Source organism: Hypomesus transpacificus, chromosome 10, assembly GCF_021917145.1.
Source record: "Hypomesus transpacificus isolate Combined female chromosome 10, fHypTra1, whole genome shotgun sequence".
NCBI lineage: Eukaryota > Metazoa > Chordata > Actinopteri > Osmeriformes > Osmeridae > Hypomesus > Hypomesus transpacificus.
In genome coordinates, this window is record NC_061069.1 from 1863615 (window position 1) to 1890700 (window position 27086).

The following is a 27086-nucleotide window of genomic DNA, read 5'->3' on the forward strand; positions in this document are numbered from 1 at the left end:
AGTATGCTGTATATGAACCAAGTCATACTGTAGTCGGGGGGGGGGGGGGGGGGGGGGTGCATGAAGGAAAACAATGTGTAGGAAACGTGGATGTCTGGTCTTGTCGACTTTACTCTGAACAAATCACGAAGCTGACCGCTCGTTGTGTCTTTTCATCCGCGATGTCTGCTTGGTGTCTCTGCACCTTTGTTTTTACGCTTGATCCTCTGCTGCTCCATTCTGAGGAGCGACTCCACTGGAACACAGTCCTCACACCAACATACACAACCGCAGTCATTTCCTCCCCTTAGAAACAGCTTGCATTCTATCTGTCTTTGGGAAGTGGGAGACAGCGTGAGAATCCGAAGTGATTTGATCGTGTTGGGGAAGGCTGTCGTTCATCATGATGCACATTGGGTTCCAGCAGGTGATGCCCTCTTCCTGTTTGCAGGCTGTGCTCTGGAGGTACAAGTTCTCTCAACTGAAAGGTTCCTCCGATGATGGGAAGAGCAAGATCAAATTTCTGTTCCAAAATCCGGACTCTAAAGCTATTGAAGCTAAGGTAACCAGTGATTTATCTGTTTCTGATGTCATGATCCTGACTGACAACTTGGAAACTAGTACTCAAATAAAAAAAATCTGTTTTAACTGTGGTGTGTGTACTTAAGTAGCATTTGTCAGAATCAGTCATTTGAATGTCTGGTCTGTTGCAGGAGCTGGAATTCCCCAACCTCTTTGCAGTGCTGCACTGCATTCATGCGTTTTTCGCCGCCAAAGTCGCTTGCCTGGATCCAATGTTTGTGGAGAGTCAAGGTACTGCGACTACTGCAGGGGAGCCCACTCTCACCAGTATCTCCAATAACACACAGACATCCAAAATGAAATACTCCACCTGACAGACTTTGCTCTCTTTCTTGCCCTGAAAGCAGCCAGATCCCTCCCCCCACTCTCCACCATTCCTACACCAAGCACCCACCTATGAAAACTGCACTTAGTCACTATACTACAGCCTGAAACAGTGGAGGGCTGAACACATGAATGAGAGTCTTGCTGCTGCATACAAGGTCTCACAATGAACAAGGACAATCGGAATCCAACAGTGGAGTTGTTTTATTGAAAGAATGCTTCTTTGCCGGAACAAATTTGATATTCTCGGGAAGAATATCTGTCAACAAAATGTGGGTCCTGTACATCTGTATGTTAACACCTTGTAGCTAACCGAGGGGCCACAGGAACAGCTGGGCGCTGTTATCGATTCTACATTTCTGAACAGAAAACTTTGGGTGGATTTTCAGTGGCCCATGTACAGGGAACCACATGTGGATACACATAACATTGCTGTATTTCCAAGGTGAAAATAAAACCAACTGAGTGTTTTCTACAGTACATACATTTCACAAGATTTGGTGGCTATATCATGAGGACAACTTAAAATTGGTTTGCATTAATAAAGTCTAGAATAGATACACCAGACATTGTTTGTGTCAAGCAAAATGGCTAAATACCTCTGACTAAAGGTAGTGTGAAAAAGGTGATGTGTTCCACTCCCTGCAAACAGAAGATATAAAATGATGGAATTAATCCCGTCAATGGCCTTTGTATGAGCATTGTCAGTCTCTGCCAGACATGTAATTTACTCTCAATTAAAATGTTTGCCATCAAAAGAAATTGTTTATCACTAGCTCTTAGTCCCTGTATTTTAAATAGATTCCATGGTGTGATGATAAGTGTCAGTATGTTCAGTCCATTCCCTTTGTATTGGTGTGGAGCTATTTCAAACACACCTTTTCAATTCCTTTGAAAATACCACTTCATTTATTGACATAGAATCACAAGAATCACTTTTGTTCGTGCAGACAGAATTATTTGGCCGTTGGCCTTAACTGATACGACTTGTGTGAGAATAAATCAGATCTTGTCAAATGAGATTCATTTCAATTCAAGCAGGAACGCCTGGGTGGTGCAGAGAAACATCGTCTTTTTGTTGGTGTTTTGGACAGCGATGAGTGTGTCTGTGATGATTCAGCTAGAGGCCGTCAAGAGGTGTTTTTAATCAAGGCATTCGGAGCATCATAATCCCTGGTCAAGACCCGGATTATGGGCCAAATTCAAAAAGTGGGACAATATAATTATGTTTGACATGAGTGCTGGTGTTAATACAGGACAAAGAATGACGTCTGTGTGAGCATTCTACCTGTATTTATGAACCAGAAAGGCAGCGTTTGCAACACTTTTCTTTCCGCAGAACTTTATGTAAATACATAATGACATCCAAAAGAACTAAAAGTAATAATGACTGGACAATTACAAGGGGGTTCATTTTTCGGATTATTGCATTTGTTAATTTGATGTGCACCAGAGAATAAATAGCTTATACTTTATTGTTCTCTTTGCCATTTACCCCATGGGCCAAGATAGCTGAAAAGATGTGATATTGTAAATTTATTTTTTTATATAAATCTTGTAAATAGATATAAGATGTAAAGTTGTCGTCTCCATAAAAACACAAGGAATCACATTGCTAGACGAAAGCACTGTAAAATTGAGCATCATGGCCAAAACAGCTCTTTTATTTACACAGTCAAATCAGTTTTAAATCTTGTTGTCTGACTACCGACTATCTAATGATGTTTTGAAAGGTTAAAAGTCAGAGTGAAGTAAGTCACACTTGTGGCTACCATTCCACCTTAGTGATGTCTCCAAGGAGAGGGCTGTGGTCTCGCAAACTCTGAGGCTGAAAACAAAATGGGGTCAGTGAAGAGAGAATATGTTAGTCAAGCTGACGCACAGTACTATACACTACTGTGTTTGCCTGGGAGAAACTGGTGCAAAGGAGTCTATGCAAAGGGGGTTAGAGTGGTGTTTAACCATCTCTTTGACATGCCTGAGGAAACAGTTGAGGGGGTATCTTTTATTTTTGGCAAATTATGTTGTTTTATTAACAACTATGTAGTGGACTAAATAAAATACAATACATTTACAATGCGTCCAACTTTTAACAATGTTTTGGTTTTTCTCAACAGTCTATCCTGTTCAGGGTTTATTATAATGTATTGGACAGGTGAACATTCTGGAAACTTGTGTGAATGAATATTAATATTCTTAACAGCTGAAGGCATACATAATTTAAAAGACAGGAGACAGGAGTGTGTAGACTATGACCTTTATTTCATGTGCCTACCATGTACAGAGGAACACTTTTAAATGAACAACACTCCATAAGATATTAACGTTGGCCTGATAAAGAATTAGTGAACAATCATTTTGGCTGTACAAATTAATTGAACCATAAAATTGGTTAGGGAATCGTTTTTGCTATGGGGACCATTTTTCCAATCAATGCTATCACTTTTTACTGTAATAAACTGCATTGTTTTCTGACTGTCTTATTAACTTTGGTGCATGGTTTGACTCTGGGCTTCCTGTTTCTAGGTCCCCAGCATTATGTACACCTTGATTTACAATTTGACCAGATGCAATAATTCATCAATTTCAGGTATTTAATTTCTTAAAATTTGGAGCCAAAGGTAAGACTACTGAAACAATGTATCCCCATTAATCATGTTAATAATGACTACCTTAGAAATGTTAACATTACACAGACCATGATGAAATATCACCTTCTCACAAAACTGTTACTTTGTTGGAATAAAGAGTGAAACCAATCCCCTTTATATCCCAAGATGTTGTACACATCACCAAAACGAAACAGATGTCCTAGAAGCACACGTGTGAGAACAGCAGTGGAGTGTGGATGTACAGGCAGACCTCCCAGTGTATCGGTACAAAACAAAAGTATTTACCACAAACAAAATCTAAGTGAAACGATTTAACGGATACAGCACACGCTGCAGACAGGTTGTTGTTGGAACCACCAACTGTATGCCATACTTACACATTAACACTAAGATCAACAACATTCATTTCAGCTTTTGAACTATGAATGTACTCACTAAAAGCAAGATCAAAGAACGTCCAGGTGACACCAACACAAATGTGACACCAACTGCATGCTTCTCCTGCCACACGTTAAAGGAATGTAGAGACAAACCATCATTCTACACACTGTCAACATGTCCATGTCCATTTGATGGCACACTGTGCCATCAAACCACACTCTGCAACATCCTAATGTGACGCTGTGCGTTGGCACTTTACAAGCCATCTTTCTAAGGGGAGTTCCGCAAGAAAATAATTATTATTCCGAAAACACCTCCAATATTTCATTATTTTGTGTCTGCCTCCGCTCTAGTGCACCATAGGAGCACATTTATCAGATTGGCGCTGGCATCTCTTTTTTTAATAGAGGGCCCAGAAAACAAGGTGCTTTGTCTGGACACTAACAGTCCAGACTTCCAAAATCTCAGTTGTGATGAACCACTGCCGCAAATGAAATAGCAGTACAATTTGTGATTTAATGCATTTCTATCTTCTGACTTTTTTATAGAATATAAAAAAAAGAGAATAACCATTTCTATCTGATCATGTGGGACATCACTTCCAATGATCAACAGTGTGAAGTGGACCAGGAATGGACATGTGCACTGGAGAACTGTATACAAGGTCAATGGTTTACTAGGACCCCTCTCTCTGTGAACACAATGGATCCAGCTGTTTGTATGTGGCATGTTTGTTGTAAGATTAGGCTCTTAAGGCTTTGATTCGAAATGTATGAGACAACCTTTTCGAATCACTGAAAAGAGTAATTAATCGTATTCCTCATTAGCCTACCCTCTTGTATGATTATACACTCTGACACTCAGCTCCCCCCCAAAAAGGGGTCTTGTGGGTAAACATTCAAGGCCATAAAATGAATAAGCAAATTACAATGCCTATTCATCTAAAGCCTAATGCCAGTTACTTAAGTGTGAAGTGGGCCAAAATGCATAAGGATATAGCTATCAGAGGAACTTCAGTGTCATTTGAATATACCCTGCAGGAGAAATTACAAACGAATTTTGTTTCTCACTGACATGCGCCACCGTAGTCCCCAGCTTCACAGTAAGAGAAAAGAACAAATTACAGAATTGCCCCATTTATGATTGATGAGGAGGGAAAAAATCAATGAGTCTATTGACTCAAAGCAGGAGCTCAATCTGTGTTTAGACTCAATTCAGCCTTATGAAATCGTAAGGTAACGTACAAAATATGGTACATGTTTAAAGCTTTTAGAAAAAGGTGCAGTAGAAGTTTTGATATTTTCAATAGAATCTTTTTAACAAATATAGTTAGAAATGTATTGTTTTTTTACAATGTTTTTGTGACAATTTTTGCAGAAATATTAACATAATGTCATAAAAGTCAGACTTCTTAAACACATTTTCTGGCAGGATTTCCATTCAGCAGGCTCTGACGGCATTTAAACAAATCCAAAAACAATTGTAGAAGAAGTAGAACTACCAAAAACGATCTTGTTAAAGCATCATCCGAATATTATCCAAGATTACCCATCGAGTCTCTCTCCGTTACGAGGTTACCATCAAGATTAAATGAAAAGAATGCTACATTTGTACTGAAAAAGAAATGAGAGGAAAATCAACTCAGCACGCTTTGCATTCGTCTGGAATGGACAGCACATTGAGCTTCAGCAGTCATTTCTCTCTGTAGTATAACACATAGGCCTTGAGGGACTCAGGAAGTGGTAAAGCGTTGATCTTGTCTCTCAGCACGTTAACTTGAGGCTCCTCTGGCTTCAAGACCTCAATGTCTTTCTCCTCCTCCTCCTCCTCCTCCTCCCGGTGCTCCTCTTCGATCCTCTCGTCCTCCTCGCTCTCAGCGGGCTGGGGGATCAGCTGGTTGCCCACAAACACATAGGTGTTGATGCGTCGCCGCCGGCAACGCCGACGCTTACGTTTCTGGGGTACTCTTTGCACCAGGCCCTTGGCGAGGCTCTCCTCGCTGGTCAGGTGACGCAGGGTGCGACGGATGTAGATGCGAGACAGGTCCTGGAGGCTCCTGACAATCACTGGAGCTGTGGAGAAAAACGAAACAGACAGCTGGCTCAACAAAAGTCTTCATCAAGTTTTACAACACAAGAGATCTGTGGGTCCTCCACAGTCACCCAGAAGCCATTTTTAGGCAGGAATTCAAAGCCTGTGTGTGTTGGTGAGATATGAACAGTCCAAACAACAGATGTTAAAAACCATGACTTTTATGTAAATAATCAAGTGATATTCACCACCCCCAAGGCAGGTCTTTCATGTCAAGCCAGAGGTCTATTTAAGAATGGACTTCAATCAAACTCTGAACACTGACTTAAAAACATTGAAAACAGACAAAAACACATCAAAAGAGCAAAGCTCAATAAAAAAAAATGTTTAGGCTTCGGTTTCGAAAAATGACAAAACACTCACGCAGTTCCACAGAATCAGGCTTGTCACCATCAGCTTTGTTCTGTTGGACCAGAGGGGCAAAAGACACAGCCAGGATGTTCTTGCTGTCCCAGGAGCATTGGCCAGTCCTGGTTATCTGGGTCAGCTGCAACAAGAGACATGAATCAACCAGAACACCAATCCACCAACAACAGCCAAACATAATGTGATGGTTGATGAGAGCTTTGAAAAATCTTCAGCAAAAGAAAGCTGAACTGGGTCATAATGCTTTCGAGTTATCCACCTAAAAAGCTTGTGAACCGTGGCTGCTTAAGCTGTCTAAGACCATGGCCCCAATTCCCCTTGTCAAAACCCACCCCCTCTATGCGGCAAACCAACTCAAGTCAAGAAGACTTTTAGTGAAAAACTGCTTGTGTAGGCAGGTTGAACGACCAAGAGCCAGATTTTCTAAGTAATCAAAGTAAAAAAAGAATTTGCCTATATTTTTTCCAAGAGTGTCATGCATGGAAAGACTGTAAACCTAGTCATCCTAGTCAGGATTATCTTCCAGCAGGGCCTTCTGCCTCTCCTGTGGGCCAGCGTCATGAATAACAAACACTGTGGATGCCTTCTAAATCCTTCAGACACTCAGTACATCTCACCTGATCCTCAATTGGCATTACAAGAATGCCACCCACTTTGAGCAGGATCTTCATGTAGTTCTCATGATCCTTCTGTACCCCGGCCCCGCAGTAGATGCGATCGTACTGGTGACTGTCCGATGAGATCTCTAAACAGTTCCCCACCACAAAGACGGGTTCACAGAACTCAAACCTGTCACAAGAATTCAGAGATGAGGAGGTATTTGCAAACCCCGTCTGACAACCATGAAAAATGTGGCTGTCCCCATTCTGAGAGGAAAGTGAAATCAAAACAGCTAATATACATTCAAATGTATTCCCTTTGCAAGACAAAAGTCTTCGGGGCAATGTGGAACATTCGAAATTGGCAGGAAAATTAATACTGAACTGTAGCACATTAACTGTAGTCTCAGTGCAAGCATCATTACATCCCTATTAGCTAAAGGCTAACATTAGAAATGTTTTTTAATTGTATTTATCATCAACTTACTTATCAAAGCTGTCACTACTCTTTATGAAGTCCTCCAGTTTCTCCTTGGCATATTCAACCACATCCTTGTGGAGTTCAACCCCATGGTTCACGCCAAACGGCCCTGCAAAAACAATGCACTCAATAATATACGCTTATGACATTTTCTATTCCTCCCACTCTACACCCACTCACTCACTCACTCTTCAAGTAGCAAGACAGAAGCCAGGGCAGGTCATTACCTATGATGAGGCCCACCATGGTGCTCAGGTAGCCTGTTCCACTGCCCAGGTTGAGGAAGGACAGCCCCTGCTGGAGCTTCAGAGCCTCCATCACCTCCGAGTATATGCAGGGCGCAGACAGATGGATGTTGCCATGTTTCCAGGCCAGGTCCTTGTAGGCACTGTCCCGGTAGCCCTCCAGGTAGTAGTCGCCGCGGTCTATGGCCCGGAAGGCTTGCTCCACTCGGTCGGTGCGGATGTACTGGGCCTCCTTCAGGTTGTCGATCAGGTCGTCGTTGTCCTCCCCGGCGCTCACGGCACCTCCCATGGCGAAGAGAGAGAGAGAACGGAGAACAAGGAGGGGGACTGTTCCTCAGGCAGAGCACTGGCTCGTCACTGTGGCATGGAGATCAGAGACTAGCAGAAGGATCCAGAAGCTGAGCTCCCCCGAGGTCAGCTCAGATCATGGTGGAGTCAAAGATCTGGAGACAAGGGGGAGACGGCCGTGTGAGAGGGTAGAGGGATCGTGGGGTACAGGGAAGGCGAGACTTTCACAGCTATGTGGCAAATGCCTCCACAAAGAACTAACTGGCACAGACTGTCTGGACGGTACAGTGATGTGCATCTGCTTAGCCATTTCTGTAAATGCTGCAGATCCTCATTTAATAACCCTTTGCTACAGAGATTATAGCTCTCATAGCAAAATTAAATATAAGTCCAAACTGGGGATCTATGATGGTCACAAATAATTTCACACATTATTTCGGGGGAGTATGAATGAGCACGTCCTGTGAAGACCTAATCTCAGATGCCTCTATGACAGAAGCAGCAGAAGGAAGCAAGTCTTCAATTCTCCCTGCCTTCTCAGCACCTCGACATCTGAGTCAGCTAATAATGATGAAATCCAAAGGTGACATTGGTGACAGCAGGTCTGGCTAGGAGGTAATTTTCCGTTGGTTCTCACACAGGCAAAATAATCATTGATTAATTTCTCACCACTAGCAGTAGTACAGTGGCATTTTGTCCTAGTCTTCCTGAAAATGCATATGTTGGTCTCTTGAATTTGTTCTGCAGCCGTGATACCCAAGGCAGCAATATGGGTCAGATAAGGTATTTTATAATCCAAACCCTAACCCTTACTGCACTGCAGTCTTATGTATGGTAATCTTAAGAAGAAGAAAAAGTGATATTCTTTCAGTCTCATTTATATTCAAATTGGCTAGTTGGAAACAAAAAGAAATGCTTATGCCTGTTTGTTAACTCAAGCAAAGACAAGATTTTTGCTAACTTCTTTATAGGGGCACAGTTCTAATTCAAGTAGAGTGCCCTCACATGACCCTCAGGGATTGCATGTTGAATGGGAAGGGGAGCGCATGCCAGCCAAAAAAATAGAGACAGTGAGACTGGCGGACATCCGACTTGGTGACAGGGACAACCTGCTGGACCTGCAGGGTGACAAGACATGTAACAGATCTGTGGTCAACACATACATCTCTGACACTGTAACCCTATCTACAACAAGAGCGCCAAGACTTAGTACGCCTCATGCTCAATGGAAACTGTTGGGTAATTGAAGTGATGATTTATTTGGACTCTTCAGATATTGTTGGGCAACCCCCAAAACAACACAGAGTATATTGACTATACAGATTAGGCTATATGAGTTGTGTTTATGAGTTGTGTTTAAGACTTGTGTTTAAGATTTGTGTGTGTGTGTGTATGTGTGTGTGTGTGTGTGTGTGGGGGGGGGGGGGGGGGGGGGCGGAGATTAATAAATTAACAGCAGCCGGCTGTTACTGACAGCATTCCGAACCAATCAAGTCAGGTGCTCTTGAGCCAATCATCTTACAAGCCTGCCCAACTTCATCTGCACTGCGTGTGATGATGGAAAAACAAAACATAAACAACACAGGAAATGGTTATATATTGGTCCAGTTGGACAGACATGCGTCATACTTTACATAGCTAGTTTAGATGCATTCAATTATTTAACTGGTATCGACAAAGTTAATGTCGTTAGATAGCTAGGCTAGTTGGCTAACGTTAGCAAGCCTTGTATTAAGGAAAGCTACAGTATACAGAACAAAGAGCACATTTATAGAACTAGCCTGGTTACATTTGTTGTCTCGTTGGCTGAAACATGATTAAACATCCTAATGATTCATGTTAGAAATAGCTCACAACCTATAACAATCATAGGCTATAGGCTATGTCCATTAATAATAGACTAACTAGTATTATTGCCAGATTCCAATTTAGTAATGGGTTTGACAGGTAGACAAGCTATTGTATTGTAGCTAGCCTGTACAACCAACACAGCCAGGAAGACAGCGTCCTATAAAATTGATCTAGGTTAATCCGATAAATGTTTATCAAAATGACCATCATCATAAGTTTTATGCCAGTCAGCTTTGAATGCATATAACATAGGCCTCGTTAACGAAGTCTGTGCGTCACCAGACAGTCACTAGACAATGCAAATGGTGCTGCTGTGCCAGTTGACTAGCTAGCTTGTCAAGTAAGTTAGCCAGCTAGCGCCTGTTAGATAACCAAGATTAATCAAAGCTATAAACTGCCTGTCTAGATGATTGCAACCTCGTGCTATTTATCTCAATTTAAAAACACGGTATAACTGTAGCGGTATGTACTTACATTTCTGAAAATCATACAGGATGCACTTCGTCTTCGTATGAAAACGGTTTGCCAGCCAGTAGAATAAGTTAGCAAGACACCGTTAGCTAGCTTTTCACGACGTTTGTTGTTGTGCTGCTTTCTGTTTTTTTGAGGTTGCTATCCAGCTAGCTAATGACCACCTACACACCGAAGGAACAGCTGAGGATGTAAACATGTGTCACGTGGTGATGTGCAAATGAGGGAGAGAACTGTTTTTATGTATCTTCTGCTATTCTGGTGTGCACAGTTCCATTTTACTTATGAAATACAATGCAAATGCTAAATATGTGGAAATGTCCGCATTCTTTTTTGTAAAATTGACGCTAACGTCAAGGTTCATCCACATGAGATCGGCATCCCTCTTCTCGGTCTTGACTGGTTCTCACAGTTAGTTGTGGACTAGGCTACAGGCTACAGTACACCATATGTTACCTAATAGCTTACACTAATTTAACTGAGCTGGTGTCTGCCGAACAGCCCTAGGAGGATAGCTTCAGCATTAGTCATTCCAACTTGAATGGCCCAATGTACACATCTCCTATATTTCCCTTATAAACAAAGTTATTATCATAACTTTTGACTTCAACTTTTGACTTCAATTGCATCCAAATCTATGTAATCAAAATAAAAAATAAACCTCACACACTTGTCAGATCATTATAGCCCCTGGAGAGCTAAGGGCAAGTCTTGACCTGGCCTGACACAATGCCATCAGTGCTTTTAGTTCCCCGGCCTTCTTACCTTAAGAGGAAAAATAGCTCAAGTTACTGTATTCCCATTGCTGGTGTTGTTATTTATATTTATTTACATCTAATGTTATAGTCCCTCAAACTCCTGGAAATGTGTTTAGCTGTTTTAAGATGACATGTCAGTAGCCTTTGCCAAGTTCCTATTTAATGTCTGCTAACTTCTTTTAGGAAAGGTGGAAGGGGGCACATTGCGTCCTCATTTTCTTTCAGGAAGTTTGAGTTACCTTTCCTTGAAAGCTATAAACGTATCACCACTTGGCAGGGCCCACATCAACATTGATGAAGCAAGCAGAATTGTATGTGCAGCCTTAAGAGTTGACAACATTTATTTGAATTTCATAGCCATCAAAAATGGGTTTGGAAGGTCTAAGAGTGCAATTTGTCAGGTTGTCTTGTGTTACATACATGTTCGTACATGTACATACATGTTTGTACCCTCCAAAGTTCCTAAAACATTACTTCACTTTTATTAACTTTTTGACTGTATGATCAATTATGACAACATAATTTAGGAGAGGCATGAAGGGTAACTGCTCAAAGTGTAAAGTCTGTTTTAAAGTATTTTTCTCAACATGCCTTGTGTTCATTAGATCAACCACCAGGTGTCACACTTGAGCTGTCTGGTTTTCTGCACACAGGCCCTTCTGAGACAAACAGTTATGTTATGTTACAGTTATGAGTTTAGTGGTTTAGTGGGAAAATGGCTTCCACCTGAGTGACAGCAGAGCTAACATACAGAAGTGGCTGTCTGTTTTCTATATGTAGAATACCTATAGAAATATAATAGGATATATGAAAATAGATTTTTCAACAAATGTAAGGGTTACGGTTAAGACATTTGGGGTGTATACATTTTTGGTGGCAGACATATTCATACAGCTTTATTTAAGAATCACACAACCATTTAAAAAGTTTATTTCTACCATACATAAACTGTACAACACAGCGCATATCTGCTTATTATGAAATAGTAAAAGTAATAGGAACTTTCAATTTACAAACTACTTGAACTGAAAAAGCATTACGTTTTAATGAAAAAGGAAAAAAAGTACAATAGCGATTCATCATACTAATATCATTCCACAAAAAATCCAGTTCACATTACAAAACATCAAATACTAACAGGGAAAAATAAATATTCTTCACAAAACTTCCTGAGCAAACAATGTGTGGTATAGGAATTAAATATCACAAATTATGAATCAACAAAATGTTAGCAAAAGATTTGATTCTGTTTTGAGTGTTAATGTTAGAAATGATCTAAAATATGTTGAGAATTGTGATAAAGACAAAGTAATTGTTTATCTCAACATGTCCTCAATTTTGAGTTTTTCCTTTTTTTTTGCAGATACGCACCTTTTTCTCTTTAGGAAATTAATCGATCAAGTCCAACTCAATGTATTCAAGACTATAAATCCATGCAAATCAGTAAATAACAGTGTACTGTGACATCAATTGCAATGGCTCAAAAACAAGAATGTTTTTTCTTTTTTTTCTGGTTCCCCAGGGCAATAGATAACTCACAAACGTAAAAGTGCAACTGATTCACAATCTGGTTAGAAAGGTGAATAAATAAACAAGAATCACCAATATCATGTTAGTTTCTTTTTTTGCAATAAGTGAAAGTGATATAACTTATAACGTATGGTAATGACAGTTGTCCATGATTATATTTTATCCAAATTTCAACAAATGTAGAAATTAGAATCAAATATGGCTCAAAATAACCAAATGTGTCTTTACAGAAACAGAATATGCACATTATCAGCCCACATGATAGTTTGTGTTGTTTCTACTTTAAGCCTTCCTGCTAAATCGATAAGTGACAAAAAAGTAAATATAAAAAAGCACAAAATGTTCAATCTCAACTGTGATACTTCAAGACCTGACTTTGAGATTACAGCTACAGAGACAATGCTTAGATATCTGAAATGGCATTTAAACAGTCATTAGGAACATTATCTCATTTGAAAATAATTGAACTGTATAATAAAGTAGACACCATCCACATAATACTGTCCTACCACAAAACATAGTACTGTATATTTTATGTATTAATTTACATTTAGGCACATATATGCACAGTGTGTGCACAGAAGGCAGTTTAATATCTATATAGTTGAAGAAAAAGAAAGATCTTCACAAAGGACTTCAGTTTTCCTGGTGCAGTCAGTTGGCTCTATTCTAGTAACAAGTGATGCAATGTTGAATATGACATCCGGTTCATTGAATGAAATAAACATTGTTGCATTTCGACAAGGGCTGAATGTGACTCTGAAGTGGTCCTTAGCCATAAACATGAGATGTACAGTACATTTGCATTGCATTTTTGATCTTTAGCGTTCATTTGAGCTTCCCATACATTCAGTTTTCAATAACAAATAGAAAGCCAAAGCAACAATTATAAAATATTGTTGCTGTATTATTTTGGTAGCTTTATACCTTCAAGGGATTTTCTAATTGTTTTGAGGGAGCTGTATCAATTATCCACCACTAGGTGGCGAAAGAGAGCTATGATTGATATTGGAATGTGCTTTAATGTAATTTACAATGTGCAGAAAGTCAATGGATTTCCCAATATTTAGCATTTACAATCATAGGAATAAATAAAACATTTGTTGAAATAAATACATTGATAAACAAAGATAATAAATAGCAATAATATAAGAGTGACACAAATCAACTAAACACAGCTTTAAATCAAGCAAACCATATAAAATAATTAAGTGCAAGGGGGGTAAAATCTCACCAGAATAAACATGAATGCAGAAATGTTAAAAGCGTTACAAATCTCTGCTGGTAAATTTCTCAGTGCAATGTATTTACGGAGAAATGTCGAACACATTTCCAAGCCTTGTCTTATACATGCAACCAAGCCAGCACTCCAGAAAATTGAGATAACAGGTGCCATTATCCCAAGTCAAAGAAACCTTTTGGTAGCTTTACAGCTCAAACATGGATGCCTTTAATACAGCTCAAACATGGATGCCCTTAATAGCCTGTTTGATATTATCCAGGAGCTCCTTGCACTCAGGAGAGTAGTCGTGCTCCGAGTTATTGTACATATCGGTTAATGTGTTCACATAGGCTTCGAAATTATGTTCACTGATGGGCCCCTGCAACACAAAATGTTCCGTTGTTAGTAAACAAAGAATAATGACAATGAATAGGAATGTCATGCTCATTGTTGCAATATGGTGGATCAGATCAAAACAGAATGGATGTGAGAAGTCTACTGTACTGTACCATCTGAGGAAGCTGGATGTCTGTGAGGCTGTTGATGAGTGCTTGGCTGAGACGAGCTAACTCTTTTAGGAGGCTGTCGTTGTGCTGTTCGATCATCTTGTTTTCCTCCTCAATTGTCTTCAGGTTGCATTCCATCGACGAGATCTGCTTTCGGAGAGGAGAGAATCCTGTCAAAATGGATGTGTCTAAACTCAATGTTAGACATTGTGGCCAGTTCCTTGGTGTTGATGCTTACCTGTGTCTGTAGCTGCATCATGTCAGCTTCTATCTTCAGGTTGGACTCATTCAGCTCCTTGATTTCATGATCCAAGTGTTGCATGTCATCTTTGTTTTCGACTCCTGATCAAAACAATTTTTTTTTCAATGATATTTCAATGGTGTCATTGTATTCCACAAAAAACAATTACATATGCTATAAAATCAATGTATAGAAATGTATGCACCACCACACAACATCAAGTCTTACCACTGCTGGCTTTTAGCTTAATTGTCATCATCTCCTCTCCCGACAGCTTTTTCTTTATGCTCTGAGCATTTAGTGGGCATCCAGACAAACTAATTCAAAAAGTAATAGAAAGTAGAAACAATTGATATAAGGTTAGAGGGCGTGGATGGCTCAACGTATCTTTCAGGACAGACGCACTGTAGAAAGGAACGCAACACTGTTGATAATGGCATCAAACATGATTTGACAGAAAAATGAACAAGGTGGCTTACCTTCTATGGGTGACAAACACATTGTTGGCGTGTCCGAGGCCATTGCACCCTGGCAAGGGACAGTGTGGCAGCTCCTGCTTACACGCCTTCCAGGGAAAAGCCAGTCCATTGATGGAGGACTCCTTCTGTCTCTTGGCAGCAAGGGGACAGCTCCCAGCACTGCGATGGGATGTATATTTGCCAGATGTATGGCCCTGCCCATCACACCCAATTACTGGACACCTAACAGAGACAAAACAGGAGTCAGACTACAGCACTGTGGGTACTCTACTTTGTAGTCCTGGTGGACTCATGTTGTGTTAAATCCCTTGATAATGTGCAGTACTCATAAAATATGGATTTATGAGTTATGCTAGTCCACACGATAGCCAATATTTATTGAAGTGAATCTGATTAAGGAAGCTAAAATGCAATATTCCTGTTTTTTGGTTGAGCTGAAGTGATGTAACACATGAAACCCTGAAAGCTATAATTTAACCCCTAAAACCACAAATCAAACCAACATGCTTAAAATGAAGGATTCTCACAGTTTATGAACATCCCTCACTAACTAGACCGGAAGATTTGATAAACCATTATGTTGATTAATCCAGCCAAATGCTGATTAAAAAAAACGGAAACCAAAACAACACAACAACCTGTTCAAATAATCGTATCAAAAAGTTGCTAATCCACTAAAAAGTTCAGGTTAAATATTGTTTTGATGAATGAATACAATGTGAGGTTATTGATGTTTGTACTCAAAAACATAAGCACAAGTCTTGTTGAATATAATTAAGAGTTGGGGTAATTGCATTTTCAGGTCTGTTTTCTACAGGTCAGTAATGGAGTGACATGAATTACACATAATTGTCATGTATCCCCTCATGTGAAAGAATGTAATTTTGAGGTGACTGACCTCTTCCCTTACCGGTAAAGGTGACAGGCAACCTGAGATGATACAAAATGGAGAATGTACTCTAGAGTGCTACTGTGGAAAGCTTGTTTTAGCACTTTGTTCCTGGCTAGTGCAACAGCACTTAGAGGACAGAACAACACAGGTCCCCATTACTTCCTGTCCACCAGCACAGGTAGACAAGACACTGGTACAATGGAATCATGACCGTATGGCCTACAATTTACAGCAATCTAGTAACATTACAGATACTCTCTCTTTCTCTGTCTCTCTCACACACTCTCTCACTCTCTTTTAGTGTGTATGAGATCTAATGCTAGGTCTAATACCTAAGCTCTTGGCCTTGCATTAATAATTAAAAAGAGAAAGATCATCTGTGTCCAGATGTAGAAAAAAACAGGGGCAAATACATCTGACTTTGGATTTCAGCAGCAATCAATTACATTATATTTTTTTTCTAAGACCATTGTGTCCAGAATAATGAAGCTTTCCGTGAATGCAATGCTTGGACTCAAAAGTAAAAAATAAATTAAATTAAATTAAAGCCGTTTATCCAACTTCTTTCTTTATCAGAGAGCAGTATAATTGCAAGGAGGGCTATCATACAAAAGTATGAATTCGTACAAACAAATTACGGTATATAATATCCCAGATATTTGACAAAGTCAGTTGAATAAATAACAACGACTCTTACATGTAATATACACATGCAGTTAATCCTTTAGGGATAATTTACTAATGTTATGAGCTGAAATAATTTCCTTTGTATAACTTAATGGCTTTCAGGTATAATGCCCTCTGTGCAGCGTGATAAGATTATTCAATTAATTTAGCTTCAGTACAGACCAAAACTGCAATTGTGTTTTAGTCAAAAGATGGCGAGAAAAGTGCACATAACAACCGTCTCTTACTTCATTTCTTGGTCGTCTTTTTCATCTTTGTTTGGTGTAAGCTTCAAGCCTCCCTTTCTGGCACGTGGACATCCTGACAAACTAAAAATGATTAGAGACAATACAGTTTAACAATAATGAACACTATGTAGGGCTAAAATACAAATTTAGCATACACTGTACTCCTGTATCTCCTAACAGCATTCTCAGATCTAATGTCGTAAGTCATTTACTGTTAGTACAATTTTGTGTATTTTCTTTTCATAACAAGAGAAACTCAGCACACATTACTTTATCTGTACAATCATCTCCATTAAATAAAAAAAATATGAACACCATTAGATTTCAACACTCCATTCATTCTCTATAAGAAAGCTACCTTCTGTGCGAGGCATAATTCCCAGTCACGTGTCCTGATCCGTCGCAACCAGGTGTGGGGCACCTGCATGGGGAAGAGATCCAGAAGGAAGTTCAATCTTTATGTGCTAGCTCAGTGACAACAGCGGGATGTTCACATGCATGAAATGTAACACAAACCCTTTACTTGTAACCCACTGGGCCAGTAGACCCAGTATTTATAAAGTGTAATGGGCACAGCCATGTTGTAGTCACAAATTAAGATAATCACTCACAACACGTACTTTAGTTCCTGAGAGTTGGCTGCCATTAGTGATTTTAACGTCTTGTCAGCCAGCGGACATCCAGACACACTGCAGAGGAAATGGTCAGTTTGAGGATCTATTTTTAAAATGTTTTACCTGACAGTGACTGATACAGGGCATTCTCTATAGCCCTAAACATTCACACATCACCCTCTTGTGCAAGTTTATCTGTCTGACATTTCAACTAATGAAAGTAGTTGCTACAAATGTCCACTTATTTCCCTTTCAAAAATTACCAAGGCAGACCCTCCTCACAGCCTTTAGCAACATGGTACTCATCAACATACAACAACAGGAACAGGAGTCATCAAATAGGACATTCTTGCTTGCTGGTGCTAATATTTGTGTAATTACCTTCGATGGGAGGCATAATTTCCCGTCACATGGCCGCTGCCATCACAGCCTGGGGTTGGACAGCTGCAAAACAACAGAAGCCCTTTAGGACACACTGCACAAGGTCCCCAATAGCATCACCAAACCTTCTGACATGACACAGCAGGGTTGGTAAAAAGTTAGTACAGCAGGGAAATTTAGTAGAAAGTTTTGGATGCCCAACATTCGACTCAGCGATATCACTGATGGTTTTTACCGTGTGTCGCATATCTGCTCCACACAGAAGTGTGCTGAGTAAACTACAGTCTCCTAAGGTTTCATAAAGCCATTTACAAGAGCCTAACTGGTAGAACATGCAGTCTAACTACAAAGTCAGGAGTTGTAAGCTCATCATGAGGACGTACAGTGTGTACACGTGAAAAACTCACTTTTAATAAGATACATTTCCTCTCCACATGTACCTGTAGACATACCAGTCACAACGATATGTAATATATCATGGGCAATGGGATATCCAATAAAGGGATAGGCTAGGTTAGCGAATTCCAGAGAGCTTAAACTAATTTAGTTAAAATATACTGCCCTATTTAAGCAAAGGTCTGGTCTGGAATGACACTTTTGTTATTAATACTGACCATCTGTCCACTGACCTTTTTAAAGGGAAATTCACATTACTGACAGATGACTGAACAAAGATGCCTCAAGATGTATATTCCTCCCCTTTAAGAAGAAAAGGTGATACGACAATTTACCTCATGAGTTCCTTCTTGGCATCTCTTAGTAGCAGCTTGTTTTTGGGGCTTGAAATGCTTGCGTCTCCGGGGTAGTGTTGGTCATCCAGAGACGCATCGTCAAAATCCTCCTGGTTAGAGACACAAAGCACAGCTCCTTAACCCCCTCATATTCTGTCAGAGTCTTGACCTAAAAGTGCAATGATGACCTAAAAGTGAATTATCAATGGAAATTTCCCAGTAATGCTCTTAAAACACAGGCTCCAGGGTTTTCATCCCAGAATGGGTGATTATGCTTAGGGATGCTTAAAGTAAACCATCCATCCATTTAAAGTCACATTTATTCGACACAGTATTTATGATGGATAGTCAAGATGTCTTACATTTACATTTACTTCCCGCAAAAACAATATTTTTGTTAGATCAGCTTAAACAAGGAATGCCAGCTGTAAAGATGTCTTTAATCTCAGATGCCTTTTGAACAGTGTCGGCAAAATGTTAAGGAAAAAAGAAAACCATTCCATGAGATGAGAGATTCACATATATAATGTGTTGCAGTCACTGGCAACAGATAAAACCAACAGGTGACCAAACGGTGGTCTTCCAGTACCTCTCTATCCTGCATGCCTTGTGCTTTGCTGAAGTTCAGTGGGGTGTCCCAGGCCTCTCTCTCACAGAGAACCTGGTAGAGGGCCGGGTTGATGTGCACACTTCCGGCCCGGGACAAAAAGGAGTCAGGAGGAGTCAGGGCGTCTCCTAAAGGCACCTTGGGTGTCATACTGCCCCTGCCCTTCTTCATGCTCAGGTCCAGAGTGCCGTTTTCATCCACCTCGATGGGCACATCCTGCAAGTGGAAGAGGCCAAAGTCACGCCAACGTTTCACTGGGACAAAAGAGTTGGCTGTCCGATGGCAAAAACATACATCATGTCAAGGGACCATTTAAAGAGGGAACTATTACTGAGCCCTGTCATGATATGCCTGCTTTGATCCTGATGTGAGTTATGTCCTATTCTGAAAATGACTTTGTAAATCTGAAATACATCTTCAAATGCCTTTGCATACATTACAGACTTATAAAAAACATTGTGATTATCTTACTCTTGGCAAAGTACAGCATTAAGCCAGCATTAATTCTGTTGAACATAATAATCGCTGGTGTATAGTTTTTCAGTGACAGCTGTGTCATCTGTTTTCTAGGACACACAACCATAATGGCAGCTGGGGGTTGCTGGTTTTAGGTCATCACCATTAAAACAAAAATTAAAAAGCTTAATGTAGCATAAGTTTCTCACTGACAGATGTGTTACTTGCCCCATGCAAAAATGCTACTGTGCTTATGGTCATGGTTTTAGAGCATTAAAAGTTTTACCTCATTAAATGCCAAAATCCTGTCTACAAATGAAACCAATTATTCAACACATGTCTCATTAAATCATATATTCCATTATTTTTGTAACAAAGGAGAGCCTTTCAAATTAATTAAAGGTTTCATGTGACTGTCCACTTTAATTATCTGTGCATGTGGTGATGTTAAAATAACATTAAAGTAAATGCATTTAGGTATAAGACAGATTCAATTAGTTATTTCACTATTTGCAAAGCTTGTTTTGACCATACTCACTTTACACACACAGTTTACATGCTCCTTTTTCTTAATTTTTTCCCCTACATTTTTATCCCCCTATCATCATCGTCTGTCTAGGTACTTGAGAAAAGAAAAGTGTCTGTTATTCGTATCTAAACATACATCTTGAGTGGGCACATTCAGAACCACCAGACTCCCACCATGCAGGACTAGTCAACTGCAGAGAAGAACAGATGATTAACTTGCTAACACTGTTTTATTCATCCAGTGGATTGGTACCTGGTACAGGGCCATGTTCTCAGCTCCCCGTGCTGGCAAAACAGGGCGCTGTGCTGTGTAGGTGTGGAAACTTGAATCATCTATGTACAGTACTGTTCCTATCTCCCAGGATATGATCAACATTCTGCCATGAATTACTTTCAGGGGCATTATTTTGTGACTAATTTCAGCTGACAATCTGTCAGCGCACATTCACTGAAAGGCCACCGAATAATATGAATTTTGAAAAATCATTGTGTCCCATCCAGGTTTCCCAGCAACACAAAAGAGTTTGAGGTTTAAACTAGTCTAAACGTAATTGGTCAGGGATTTTTCTTTTTGTGTGAATGAGAAGATTTCACCTAATAAATAGGTCCTGAAGATTATTGATTTAATCCACTCTTACTTTACTTTTATAGACCATCTGATGTGCACAGCTTATACTGTATATTGCAAAGCATGACATCTGTAGCAGACAAGGCACACTTTCACAGAGTCCAACTAAATACATTAAAGCCTGTTTCACAAAAAATCTTAAAATTCTAATTGAGAACGAAGGTTGATTATATTTTCTTCTTTTGATGCGATTACACAAATGTCCTTTTGTGTATATTAAAGCTTTATTGGGAAAACCTTTCTCCCTCCGGAGACACAGCTTCCTTTGCCAAAACCCGTCTTTTGATGTTTTCTTTCTTTTTATACACAAATCAGAGTTGCTTTAAAATGACCACATAAATACCTTTCCAAGTGGTCTAATTAGATTACCTTTGTGGAGGATGCCAGGGGCCGGCCGGTGACAGCCTCCATGTTGTTCCGGTAACGGGTGGAGAGGTTAAGGATGGCGGCAGTGGCGGCCGAGGCTTGGAGCACCTCACTTCCTGTTTTGTAATGGTTGGGTGGGCTAGGAGCTCCGGGCGTGGGCAGGCCTGTCCCAGGAGAGCCCAGGAAGCCAGGGTACTGCAGCGGAGCTGAGGAACACCACACAACATCTACGTTGATGGGTTATCACTGAGAAATGTTGAGTGAGGGAAGTCGTTTTGGCTTCTTAATGAATGAAAACCACTGAAGTACTGTTAAAACGGTGCACTTCTAGTCCGTTATACCTGCTGTTGCATATGCTATGTGCACTATTTGTACAATGCAAAAAATTATCTTCCCAGGGAATACATGTTCATGTGAATTCTCTCCAACTCGATCAGAGTGCGGTGGATCTGTCGAGAACTCTGGCTACTTCGAATGCTGAATTTAAACATTTACATTATGTTCCATAGCACAGAACATTTGTTGCAGGAAAGAGATGTGTCGGGGAAGAATCACTCTTATGTTCCATAACATGTTGCTATTGGAACAGCAGATTTATCCCTTTGAATCTAATAAAACGTGCGAAACTCACAGTCAGGGAAGTGTGAAGCGATTTCTTGGTCCTGGTTGGGTGCCATCAGGGGTTGTTTGCCGAAGACCTGTGCATCAAAGCTGGCGTAGTCAAAGCGGATCTTGCTGTATTTGTCCATGTCCTTGCTGAGGTTGGCTTGCAAGGCAGCCACAGGATGGGGGAACTTGTAGCTAAATTGATTCATCTCAAACTTGTTCACCAGCCCTAGAGGTCTGGATGCAGAGGGATTGAAAACGAGAAGAAGAAGGTTTTTTAGGACAGTGTTAGGTTTGGGGAATCATTACTGTACATTTAATAAAACATAACTGTCATGTCCACAGGTTGTTCTGAAGAAGCAAATTCAATACTGAATATTGTAGTTTGGATAATATTCTTGTCTCTTCATAACTCATGTTTCCTCATGGATCTAATCTGTATGGTGGGTTTCCAGACATGTTGCCAAACTAATTAATTTAGTATGGGTGGGCATTCTGCCTGTGATTTATCTGGAAGGAACAAAGGCTTGGGCTGCTTTATTTTCTTAATAGAAAGGATCCCATTGGACCCTGGAGCATTGTTAAAGTGTGACAAATGTGAAACCATGTTTGTGAATCTTGGGAATAGTGTTTGTCAGTTTCTTGGTATTAGTCTGTATATCTGTGCACTTTTCATCTATTCTTTATTTTTAAAAAGGTTTTTGGACGTGGTTTCCCCACACACAGAAAACACGTAATGAACCCACATACAGAACTGCAACATGCAGTGTGTGTTCTGGACCTGCTGTTACAAAGCTAGCGTCGGATCCACGATGTCATCACATTTAAATAAATACAACAATTTTACACACAGGAAAAAAGAGTGAGATGCAGCATTGCAGTCAAGTATATCAGCATCATACCTGGGCGATCGGTCAGGCCCTGGTCTACACCTGGGGCTCTCTTCCTGAGGTTTGGGCACCTTAACTGCAGCAGCGATGGGACAGCCTGAAAGACTGGAGGGAGTTAAACACATTAGTCCAATGTTGGGACTCTGTCTGTCTGTTTAGGAGTACTGTCTGTTTACAGTGCAGGTTCTAATGCCCTGCCCCAGTGGCTGTACCTCCGGTGGGTGCTGCGGTTACTGTTGACATGGCCTCTTCCTGTGCACCCAGGGGTAGGACACTTGAGAACGTTCTCGTGCATAGCCAGGACTGTGGACAGGACCAAATAAAAGGTAGTTCCATTATCGGGTTGATGGACCAAAGGATGATAAGATACTAATTTATTTACACTGATTAGTTAGAAAGCTGCTAAGTGCATTTAGTTTGTGTGTCACTTTCAAATGGGACATGCAGCTAAAACGAATCAATGTATTTATCGATCATTTTAGTTGTCATGTTCTGATGGCCCTGGAGCTATTGATAAACCGTGGTTACTGTTGTGTTAACACAGAGAAAAGCATACTATTCACTGTGTGAGTGATGTATCATCTACTATGTATTTGTGGGTCTCAAAGAAAAAAGCTTAACTGAAAGGAAAATGTAACACAAAACAGTTGATTCATTCCGTCAAATGCCACATTGTAAAGAGTTTTACTCTCTATCCAAAGGAAGTTATGTTTTCTGCCCATATTTTCCAATTCATTTGCTAGAGTTGTCTATTTTTCAATACAGTGTTCGAAAGTCCTTTGATTTGCAAATACAGCCTCCAGCCTAAGAGCACATGCTTTCATACTGAAAAAAGTTAATTACTTTTTCTGTTCCTTTTGTAACATAACTGTTTAATGTTGAATGTTTGTTATGTTACATTAAATGATTCAAACATCACCAATTAAAAAAAATAAAAAATAAAAAACATTTTCAATATTCAGTAATTACAACTAACATTAGAGGGAGAAAAAATGAGGGTTCATAGGTGACAAGTATAATATAATAATACTGTATGGAACTGCGCACATGCCAAAATGGCAAATGGAATGTTATTTTATTTGTATGCAATTTAAATAATACTTTGTTGGTGTGCTGTTGTGTTTGTGTCTGTTTGTAGACTCACTCTCTGGGGGAACTCTGACTTTGTGGGGACATCCAGACAGACTCCTATGATGAGGATACAGACCAGTCACATGACCAGTTCCATCACAACCAGGGGTTGGGCACCTGATATCCTTCTTATCTGTTCGTGGGGAGTCTGGAGACACAGGAAGATTGTATTTAATACGACTAGGGAATATTAAGATATGATAAAGGTATGTGCAACTAAAACATTTTAGAATACAAAAATATTATTTAAGAATGGTTAAGTGGAAAGGTTTCCATTGGAAGGTGGCAGACTGTCAGGTGAAGCAGACGGATTGCAGTATCATGAAAAGCCAGAAATGTTTAGCAAAATGCTTCTATTAATCTGTCATTTTAGTTAAGGCTGCAGTTCAACACAGGGCATCCACTTCTTAATGCCCATGCTGACCATTGAAAGATTACATCAGGATTATACATTTAGCTGCAGTCATTTGAAGAATCAGAGGAAAACATGAGAGGTACTTTGGGAGGATTTAAGACTTATGGTCATGGTTAAATATCCAGTTGATTCCTATCAAAATTCAATATTCTGAGTAGTAGCAATTCCATCAGAAATGTAAGTTCTTTTTTAGTCTGGTAATTTATTACTTCATTTGTTGCCAAAATGTTTTAGTACTTAAGAGGATTCCCCTACTCCTGATTTCCTCCAAATGTAGTTCTTTATTCTTTTTTTTATGCTTCAAAATGCCTCATCATTGAAATTATAAGATACATATCTGAATGGAAAATAAAGATGTCATGTCTCACCCATACTTAAGGTAAGTGCTTAGCTTTATTTATTGCTAAATTGAACTTTGAAAATAATTAAAAAGTTCTACTCTATGTCAAGGGTCATCAAACCATGGGTTCACAATGACAACAAATGACAACAAATACTATAGGATATAGCAATTAATAGTGATACACATATTTGAATCAATTTGATATCATCAATGATCAACTGTACCTTTGCCTCCATGGTAACCCACTCTTGCATCAACATCTAGCAGCCTCTGGTGCCTCCTCTCATTGGTCATCTGCTCCAGCAGGAATCTGTCCATCTCCCTGTAGGCGTGGTGGAGCACCTGCCTCTGCTCTGACTGCAGGACCATGGCCTGCTCCAGGAGGCTCAGGTTCATCCTCCCCCTGTCCATCTCCAGAGCTCTCTCCTGGAGGCCCACACTCCAGGCCTCCAGCCGGGGGGGTCTCTCCACCTCTGGCTCCCCCTCACTGTCCTCCTCACTTGGGGCTTGCCGGTACCTCAGTGCCTCAACCTGGAAAGGGCCTGCTTGACCCATGGAGTTTCTCAGTTCTAAGTCAGGGTCTTCCTGCATGTGTTGGCCCATCTTCACCGAGAGGTCTTGGGTGTGATTGGACGGGCTGCTGTTTGAAGCGCCCAGTCTGACTGTGCGAGACAGAGGCTCCCACTCGTCCTCTCTGCTGTCTCCGTACGGGCTCTTGTGTGGTGACAAACTGCAGCTCAGACTCATTCGGTCCTGGTCTTCCTCCTCGTTCCTTTGCTCCCCGGTGTCTTCATCCAGCAGAGCTTCAGAGGATGCAGCCTCACATCCAGGGGAGTCGTCTGCCTCAACTTCAGACCATCCAAAGGAATCCTGGGACTCCTTTGGATGGAGGCAACCATTTCTGTTGGGCGCCCCTTTAAGTGTCTCGACATCTCCGTCTACGAAACAAGAGGAAAAATTCAATTTATGGTCTTGTTCTGTTGTTAAGGCTGAGCAACCTGTTTCAACGCCATACTCTTCAGTGATCATGCAGTTACACAGAGATAGAAAAACAATATTGCATGTCCTCTATTGAGCTCTCTTATAATCGTTTGTAAAGCCTTTCAAGGTTTCAATTTTGGTGACACTTTTACATGTTACAACATCTTGGAAAAACATGTTTGCTAGTTGAAATGGCCTTTAAGAGGATTGTAAAAAGATGTAGGGTTATGAAAATGATAATAGTACGTGTCACGTGCATTGCATGATTTCCAAGCAATTCCCTCAAGTACATCTTAGATAACTGATCTGATACTTATTTTGGCTAGTTGGACATGAAACCTAGATATGAAGAACAAAATTGTCTTCTTCTTCTTCGACATCTCAAATCAGAACACAACAACTTGATACGGATTTAGAAGGACCCGATTATGACAGGATTTGCACTGCTTGTCACACTGAACATAGGTTCTAAGTAGTTACCAAGTGTAAGCCAAGCAGGGCTTTACAATCTTTTGATATTAAAATTCTTCCACTCGTACAAAAAAACATTGAAGGACCCATATTTGTGCACACAGGAAGAACGAGGAAAGTGGAGAATGTTCCTGATATAACAAACTAAACAGACATAGGAAGGGTGGAGAATGTTCCTGATATAACAAACTAAACAGACAGAGGAAGGTGGAGAATGTTCCTGATATAACAAATTAAACAGACATAGGAAGGTGGAGAGTGTTCCTGATATAACAGACATAGGAAGGTGGAGAATGTTCCTGATATAACAAACTAAACAGACAGAGGAAGGTGGAGAATGTTCCTGATATAACAAACTAAACAGAGGAAGGGTGGAGAATGTTCCTGATATAACAAACTAAACAGACAGAGGAAGGGTGGAGAATGTTCCTGATAACAAACTACACAGAAGGTACCCCAAAAGTCAGTTGGTCTGCATATTTCACAGCAATATACATTTTATGAAGACAGACGGCAGTGTATTAAAGGTAAACACACATCTGTTGTTCATTTATTTGTAGTTATGTTGTCATTCAACTACTTCTACATCTCAAGAACATAAAAAAGGTGATCATTTAATGAAGAAATACTTTTCCTTTATTGATATCCACATGAATTATGTTTGCACCAGAATTGTGTGACTAGAATTTTGTATCTATCTATAAGTCTGATCATTTTAAGTGGAACAGTTAAAGAAAGTCATTAGCCCCCCAAAAATGCATTTCAAAAGACCTTTTATTGAGTAACACCCCCTGATTATATTCAGTCACGGTCAATGATTAACAATGGTGACCTGTCATCTGGATTGATCCAATAAAATCTCTCTTGATCCACCAAAACCATTGAAACTTATTCTGTGGCTTAAGTTCTTAAGGGCCAAAAGGGGTTTTTACTCCAATATAATCATAAGTAGGGCTGTACTGTAGTGCTATCCTCTTAAGTGGCTAGACGTCACAGACCAAACCAAAAGTAGCCCACAGAAGCGTGCCATTTGATAGGTTGCTGATAGATTTGGGAATAATTCAGGCTACAGATGACACAGCTATTGGCATTACCCCGGAGTCACTAGTTTTTAAAGGCCATAGTA

At 40.1% G+C, this 27086-nt stretch overlaps 3 protein-coding genes across 6 annotated transcripts in view; 1 reads left to right on the forward strand and 2 right to left on the reverse strand.

Moving 5' to 3' along the window:
• sntg1 (syntrophin, gamma 1) overlaps positions 1–4182 on the forward strand; it is a 21864-nt gene extending 17682 nt beyond the window's left edge. Inside the window, exons 18-19 of the mRNA XM_047027624.1 lie at positions 431–541; positions 693–4182. Of these exons, the coding sequence (XP_046883580.1) occupies positions 431–541; positions 693–875 (294 nt within the window). The 3' untranslated portion in view covers positions 876–4182. The remainder of the gene's footprint in view (positions 1–430; positions 542–692) is intronic.
• Positions 3127–10648, reverse strand: pcmtd1 (protein-L-isoaspartate (D-aspartate) O-methyltransferase domain containing 1). Of its 4 annotated transcripts, none has more exons than XM_047027627.1 (8): positions 10274–10648; positions 9423–9488; positions 8954–9066; positions 7643–8103; positions 7422–7524; positions 6953–7124; positions 6333–6456; positions 3127–5950 (listed from the first exon to the last, which is right to left on the reverse strand). In XM_047027627.1, exons 4-8 carry the CDS (start codon positions 7947–7949, stop codon positions 5571–5573), a joined length of 1086 nt encoding a protein of 361 aa, XP_046883583.1. In that variant the 5' UTR covers positions 7950–8103; positions 8954–9066; positions 9423–9488; positions 10274–10648; the 3' UTR covers positions 3127–5570. The 4 variants fall into 4 exon arrangements, with proteins under 4 accessions (XP_046883583.1, XP_046883582.1, XP_046883581.1 ...); XM_047027626.1 differs by having other exon boundaries at positions 9423–9493; XM_047027625.1 differs by lacking the exons at positions 8954–9066; positions 9423–9488.
• A 1336-nt stretch (positions 10649–11984) lies between these two features.
• st18 (ST18 C2H2C-type zinc finger transcription factor) overlaps positions 11985–27086 on the reverse strand; it is a 31770-nt gene continuing 16668 nt past the window's right edge. The window contains exons 6-22 of the mRNA XM_047027648.1: positions 24733–25446; positions 23764–23898; positions 22832–22922; positions 22632–22724; positions 21755–21966; positions 21127–21329; positions 19128–19361; positions 18539–18648; positions 17808–17870; positions 17433–17501; positions 17171–17233; positions 16813–16893; positions 15007–15228; positions 14756–14844; positions 14525–14628; positions 14290–14436; positions 11985–14159 (exon numbers count right to left, since the gene is read on the reverse strand). Coding sequence (XP_046883604.1) covers positions 14019–14159; positions 14290–14436; positions 14525–14628; positions 14756–14844; positions 15007–15228; positions 16813–16893; positions 17171–17233; positions 17433–17501; positions 17808–17870; positions 18539–18648; positions 19128–19361; positions 21127–21329; positions 21755–21966; positions 22632–22724; positions 22832–22922; positions 23764–23898; positions 24733–25446 — 2771 coding nt within the window. The 3' untranslated portion in view covers positions 11985–14018. The remainder of the gene's footprint in view (positions 14160–14289; positions 14437–14524; positions 14629–14755; positions 14845–15006; positions 15229–16812; positions 16894–17170; positions 17234–17432; positions 17502–17807; positions 17871–18538; positions 18649–19127; positions 19362–21126; positions 21330–21754; positions 21967–22631; positions 22725–22831; positions 22923–23763; positions 23899–24732; positions 25447–27086) is intronic.

What these genes read in the sequence shown, in the direction of transcription:
- pcmtd1 (XM_047027625.1), bottom strand. Translation starts at nt 7,949, where the DNA reads ATGGGAGGTGCCGTGAGCGCCGGGGAGGACAACGACGACCTGATCGAC. An exon ending in AGTAGTGACAGCTTTGATAA is followed by an intron (nt 7,125 to 7,421) that starts GTAAGTTGATGA and finishes TTCTTGTGACAG; the next exon opens with GTTTGAGTTCTGTGAACCCG. An exon ending in TAATGCCAATTGAGGATCAG is followed by an intron (nt 6,457 to 6,952) that starts GTGAGATGTACT and finishes CTCTTGTTGCAG; the next exon opens with CTGACCCAGATAACCAGGAC.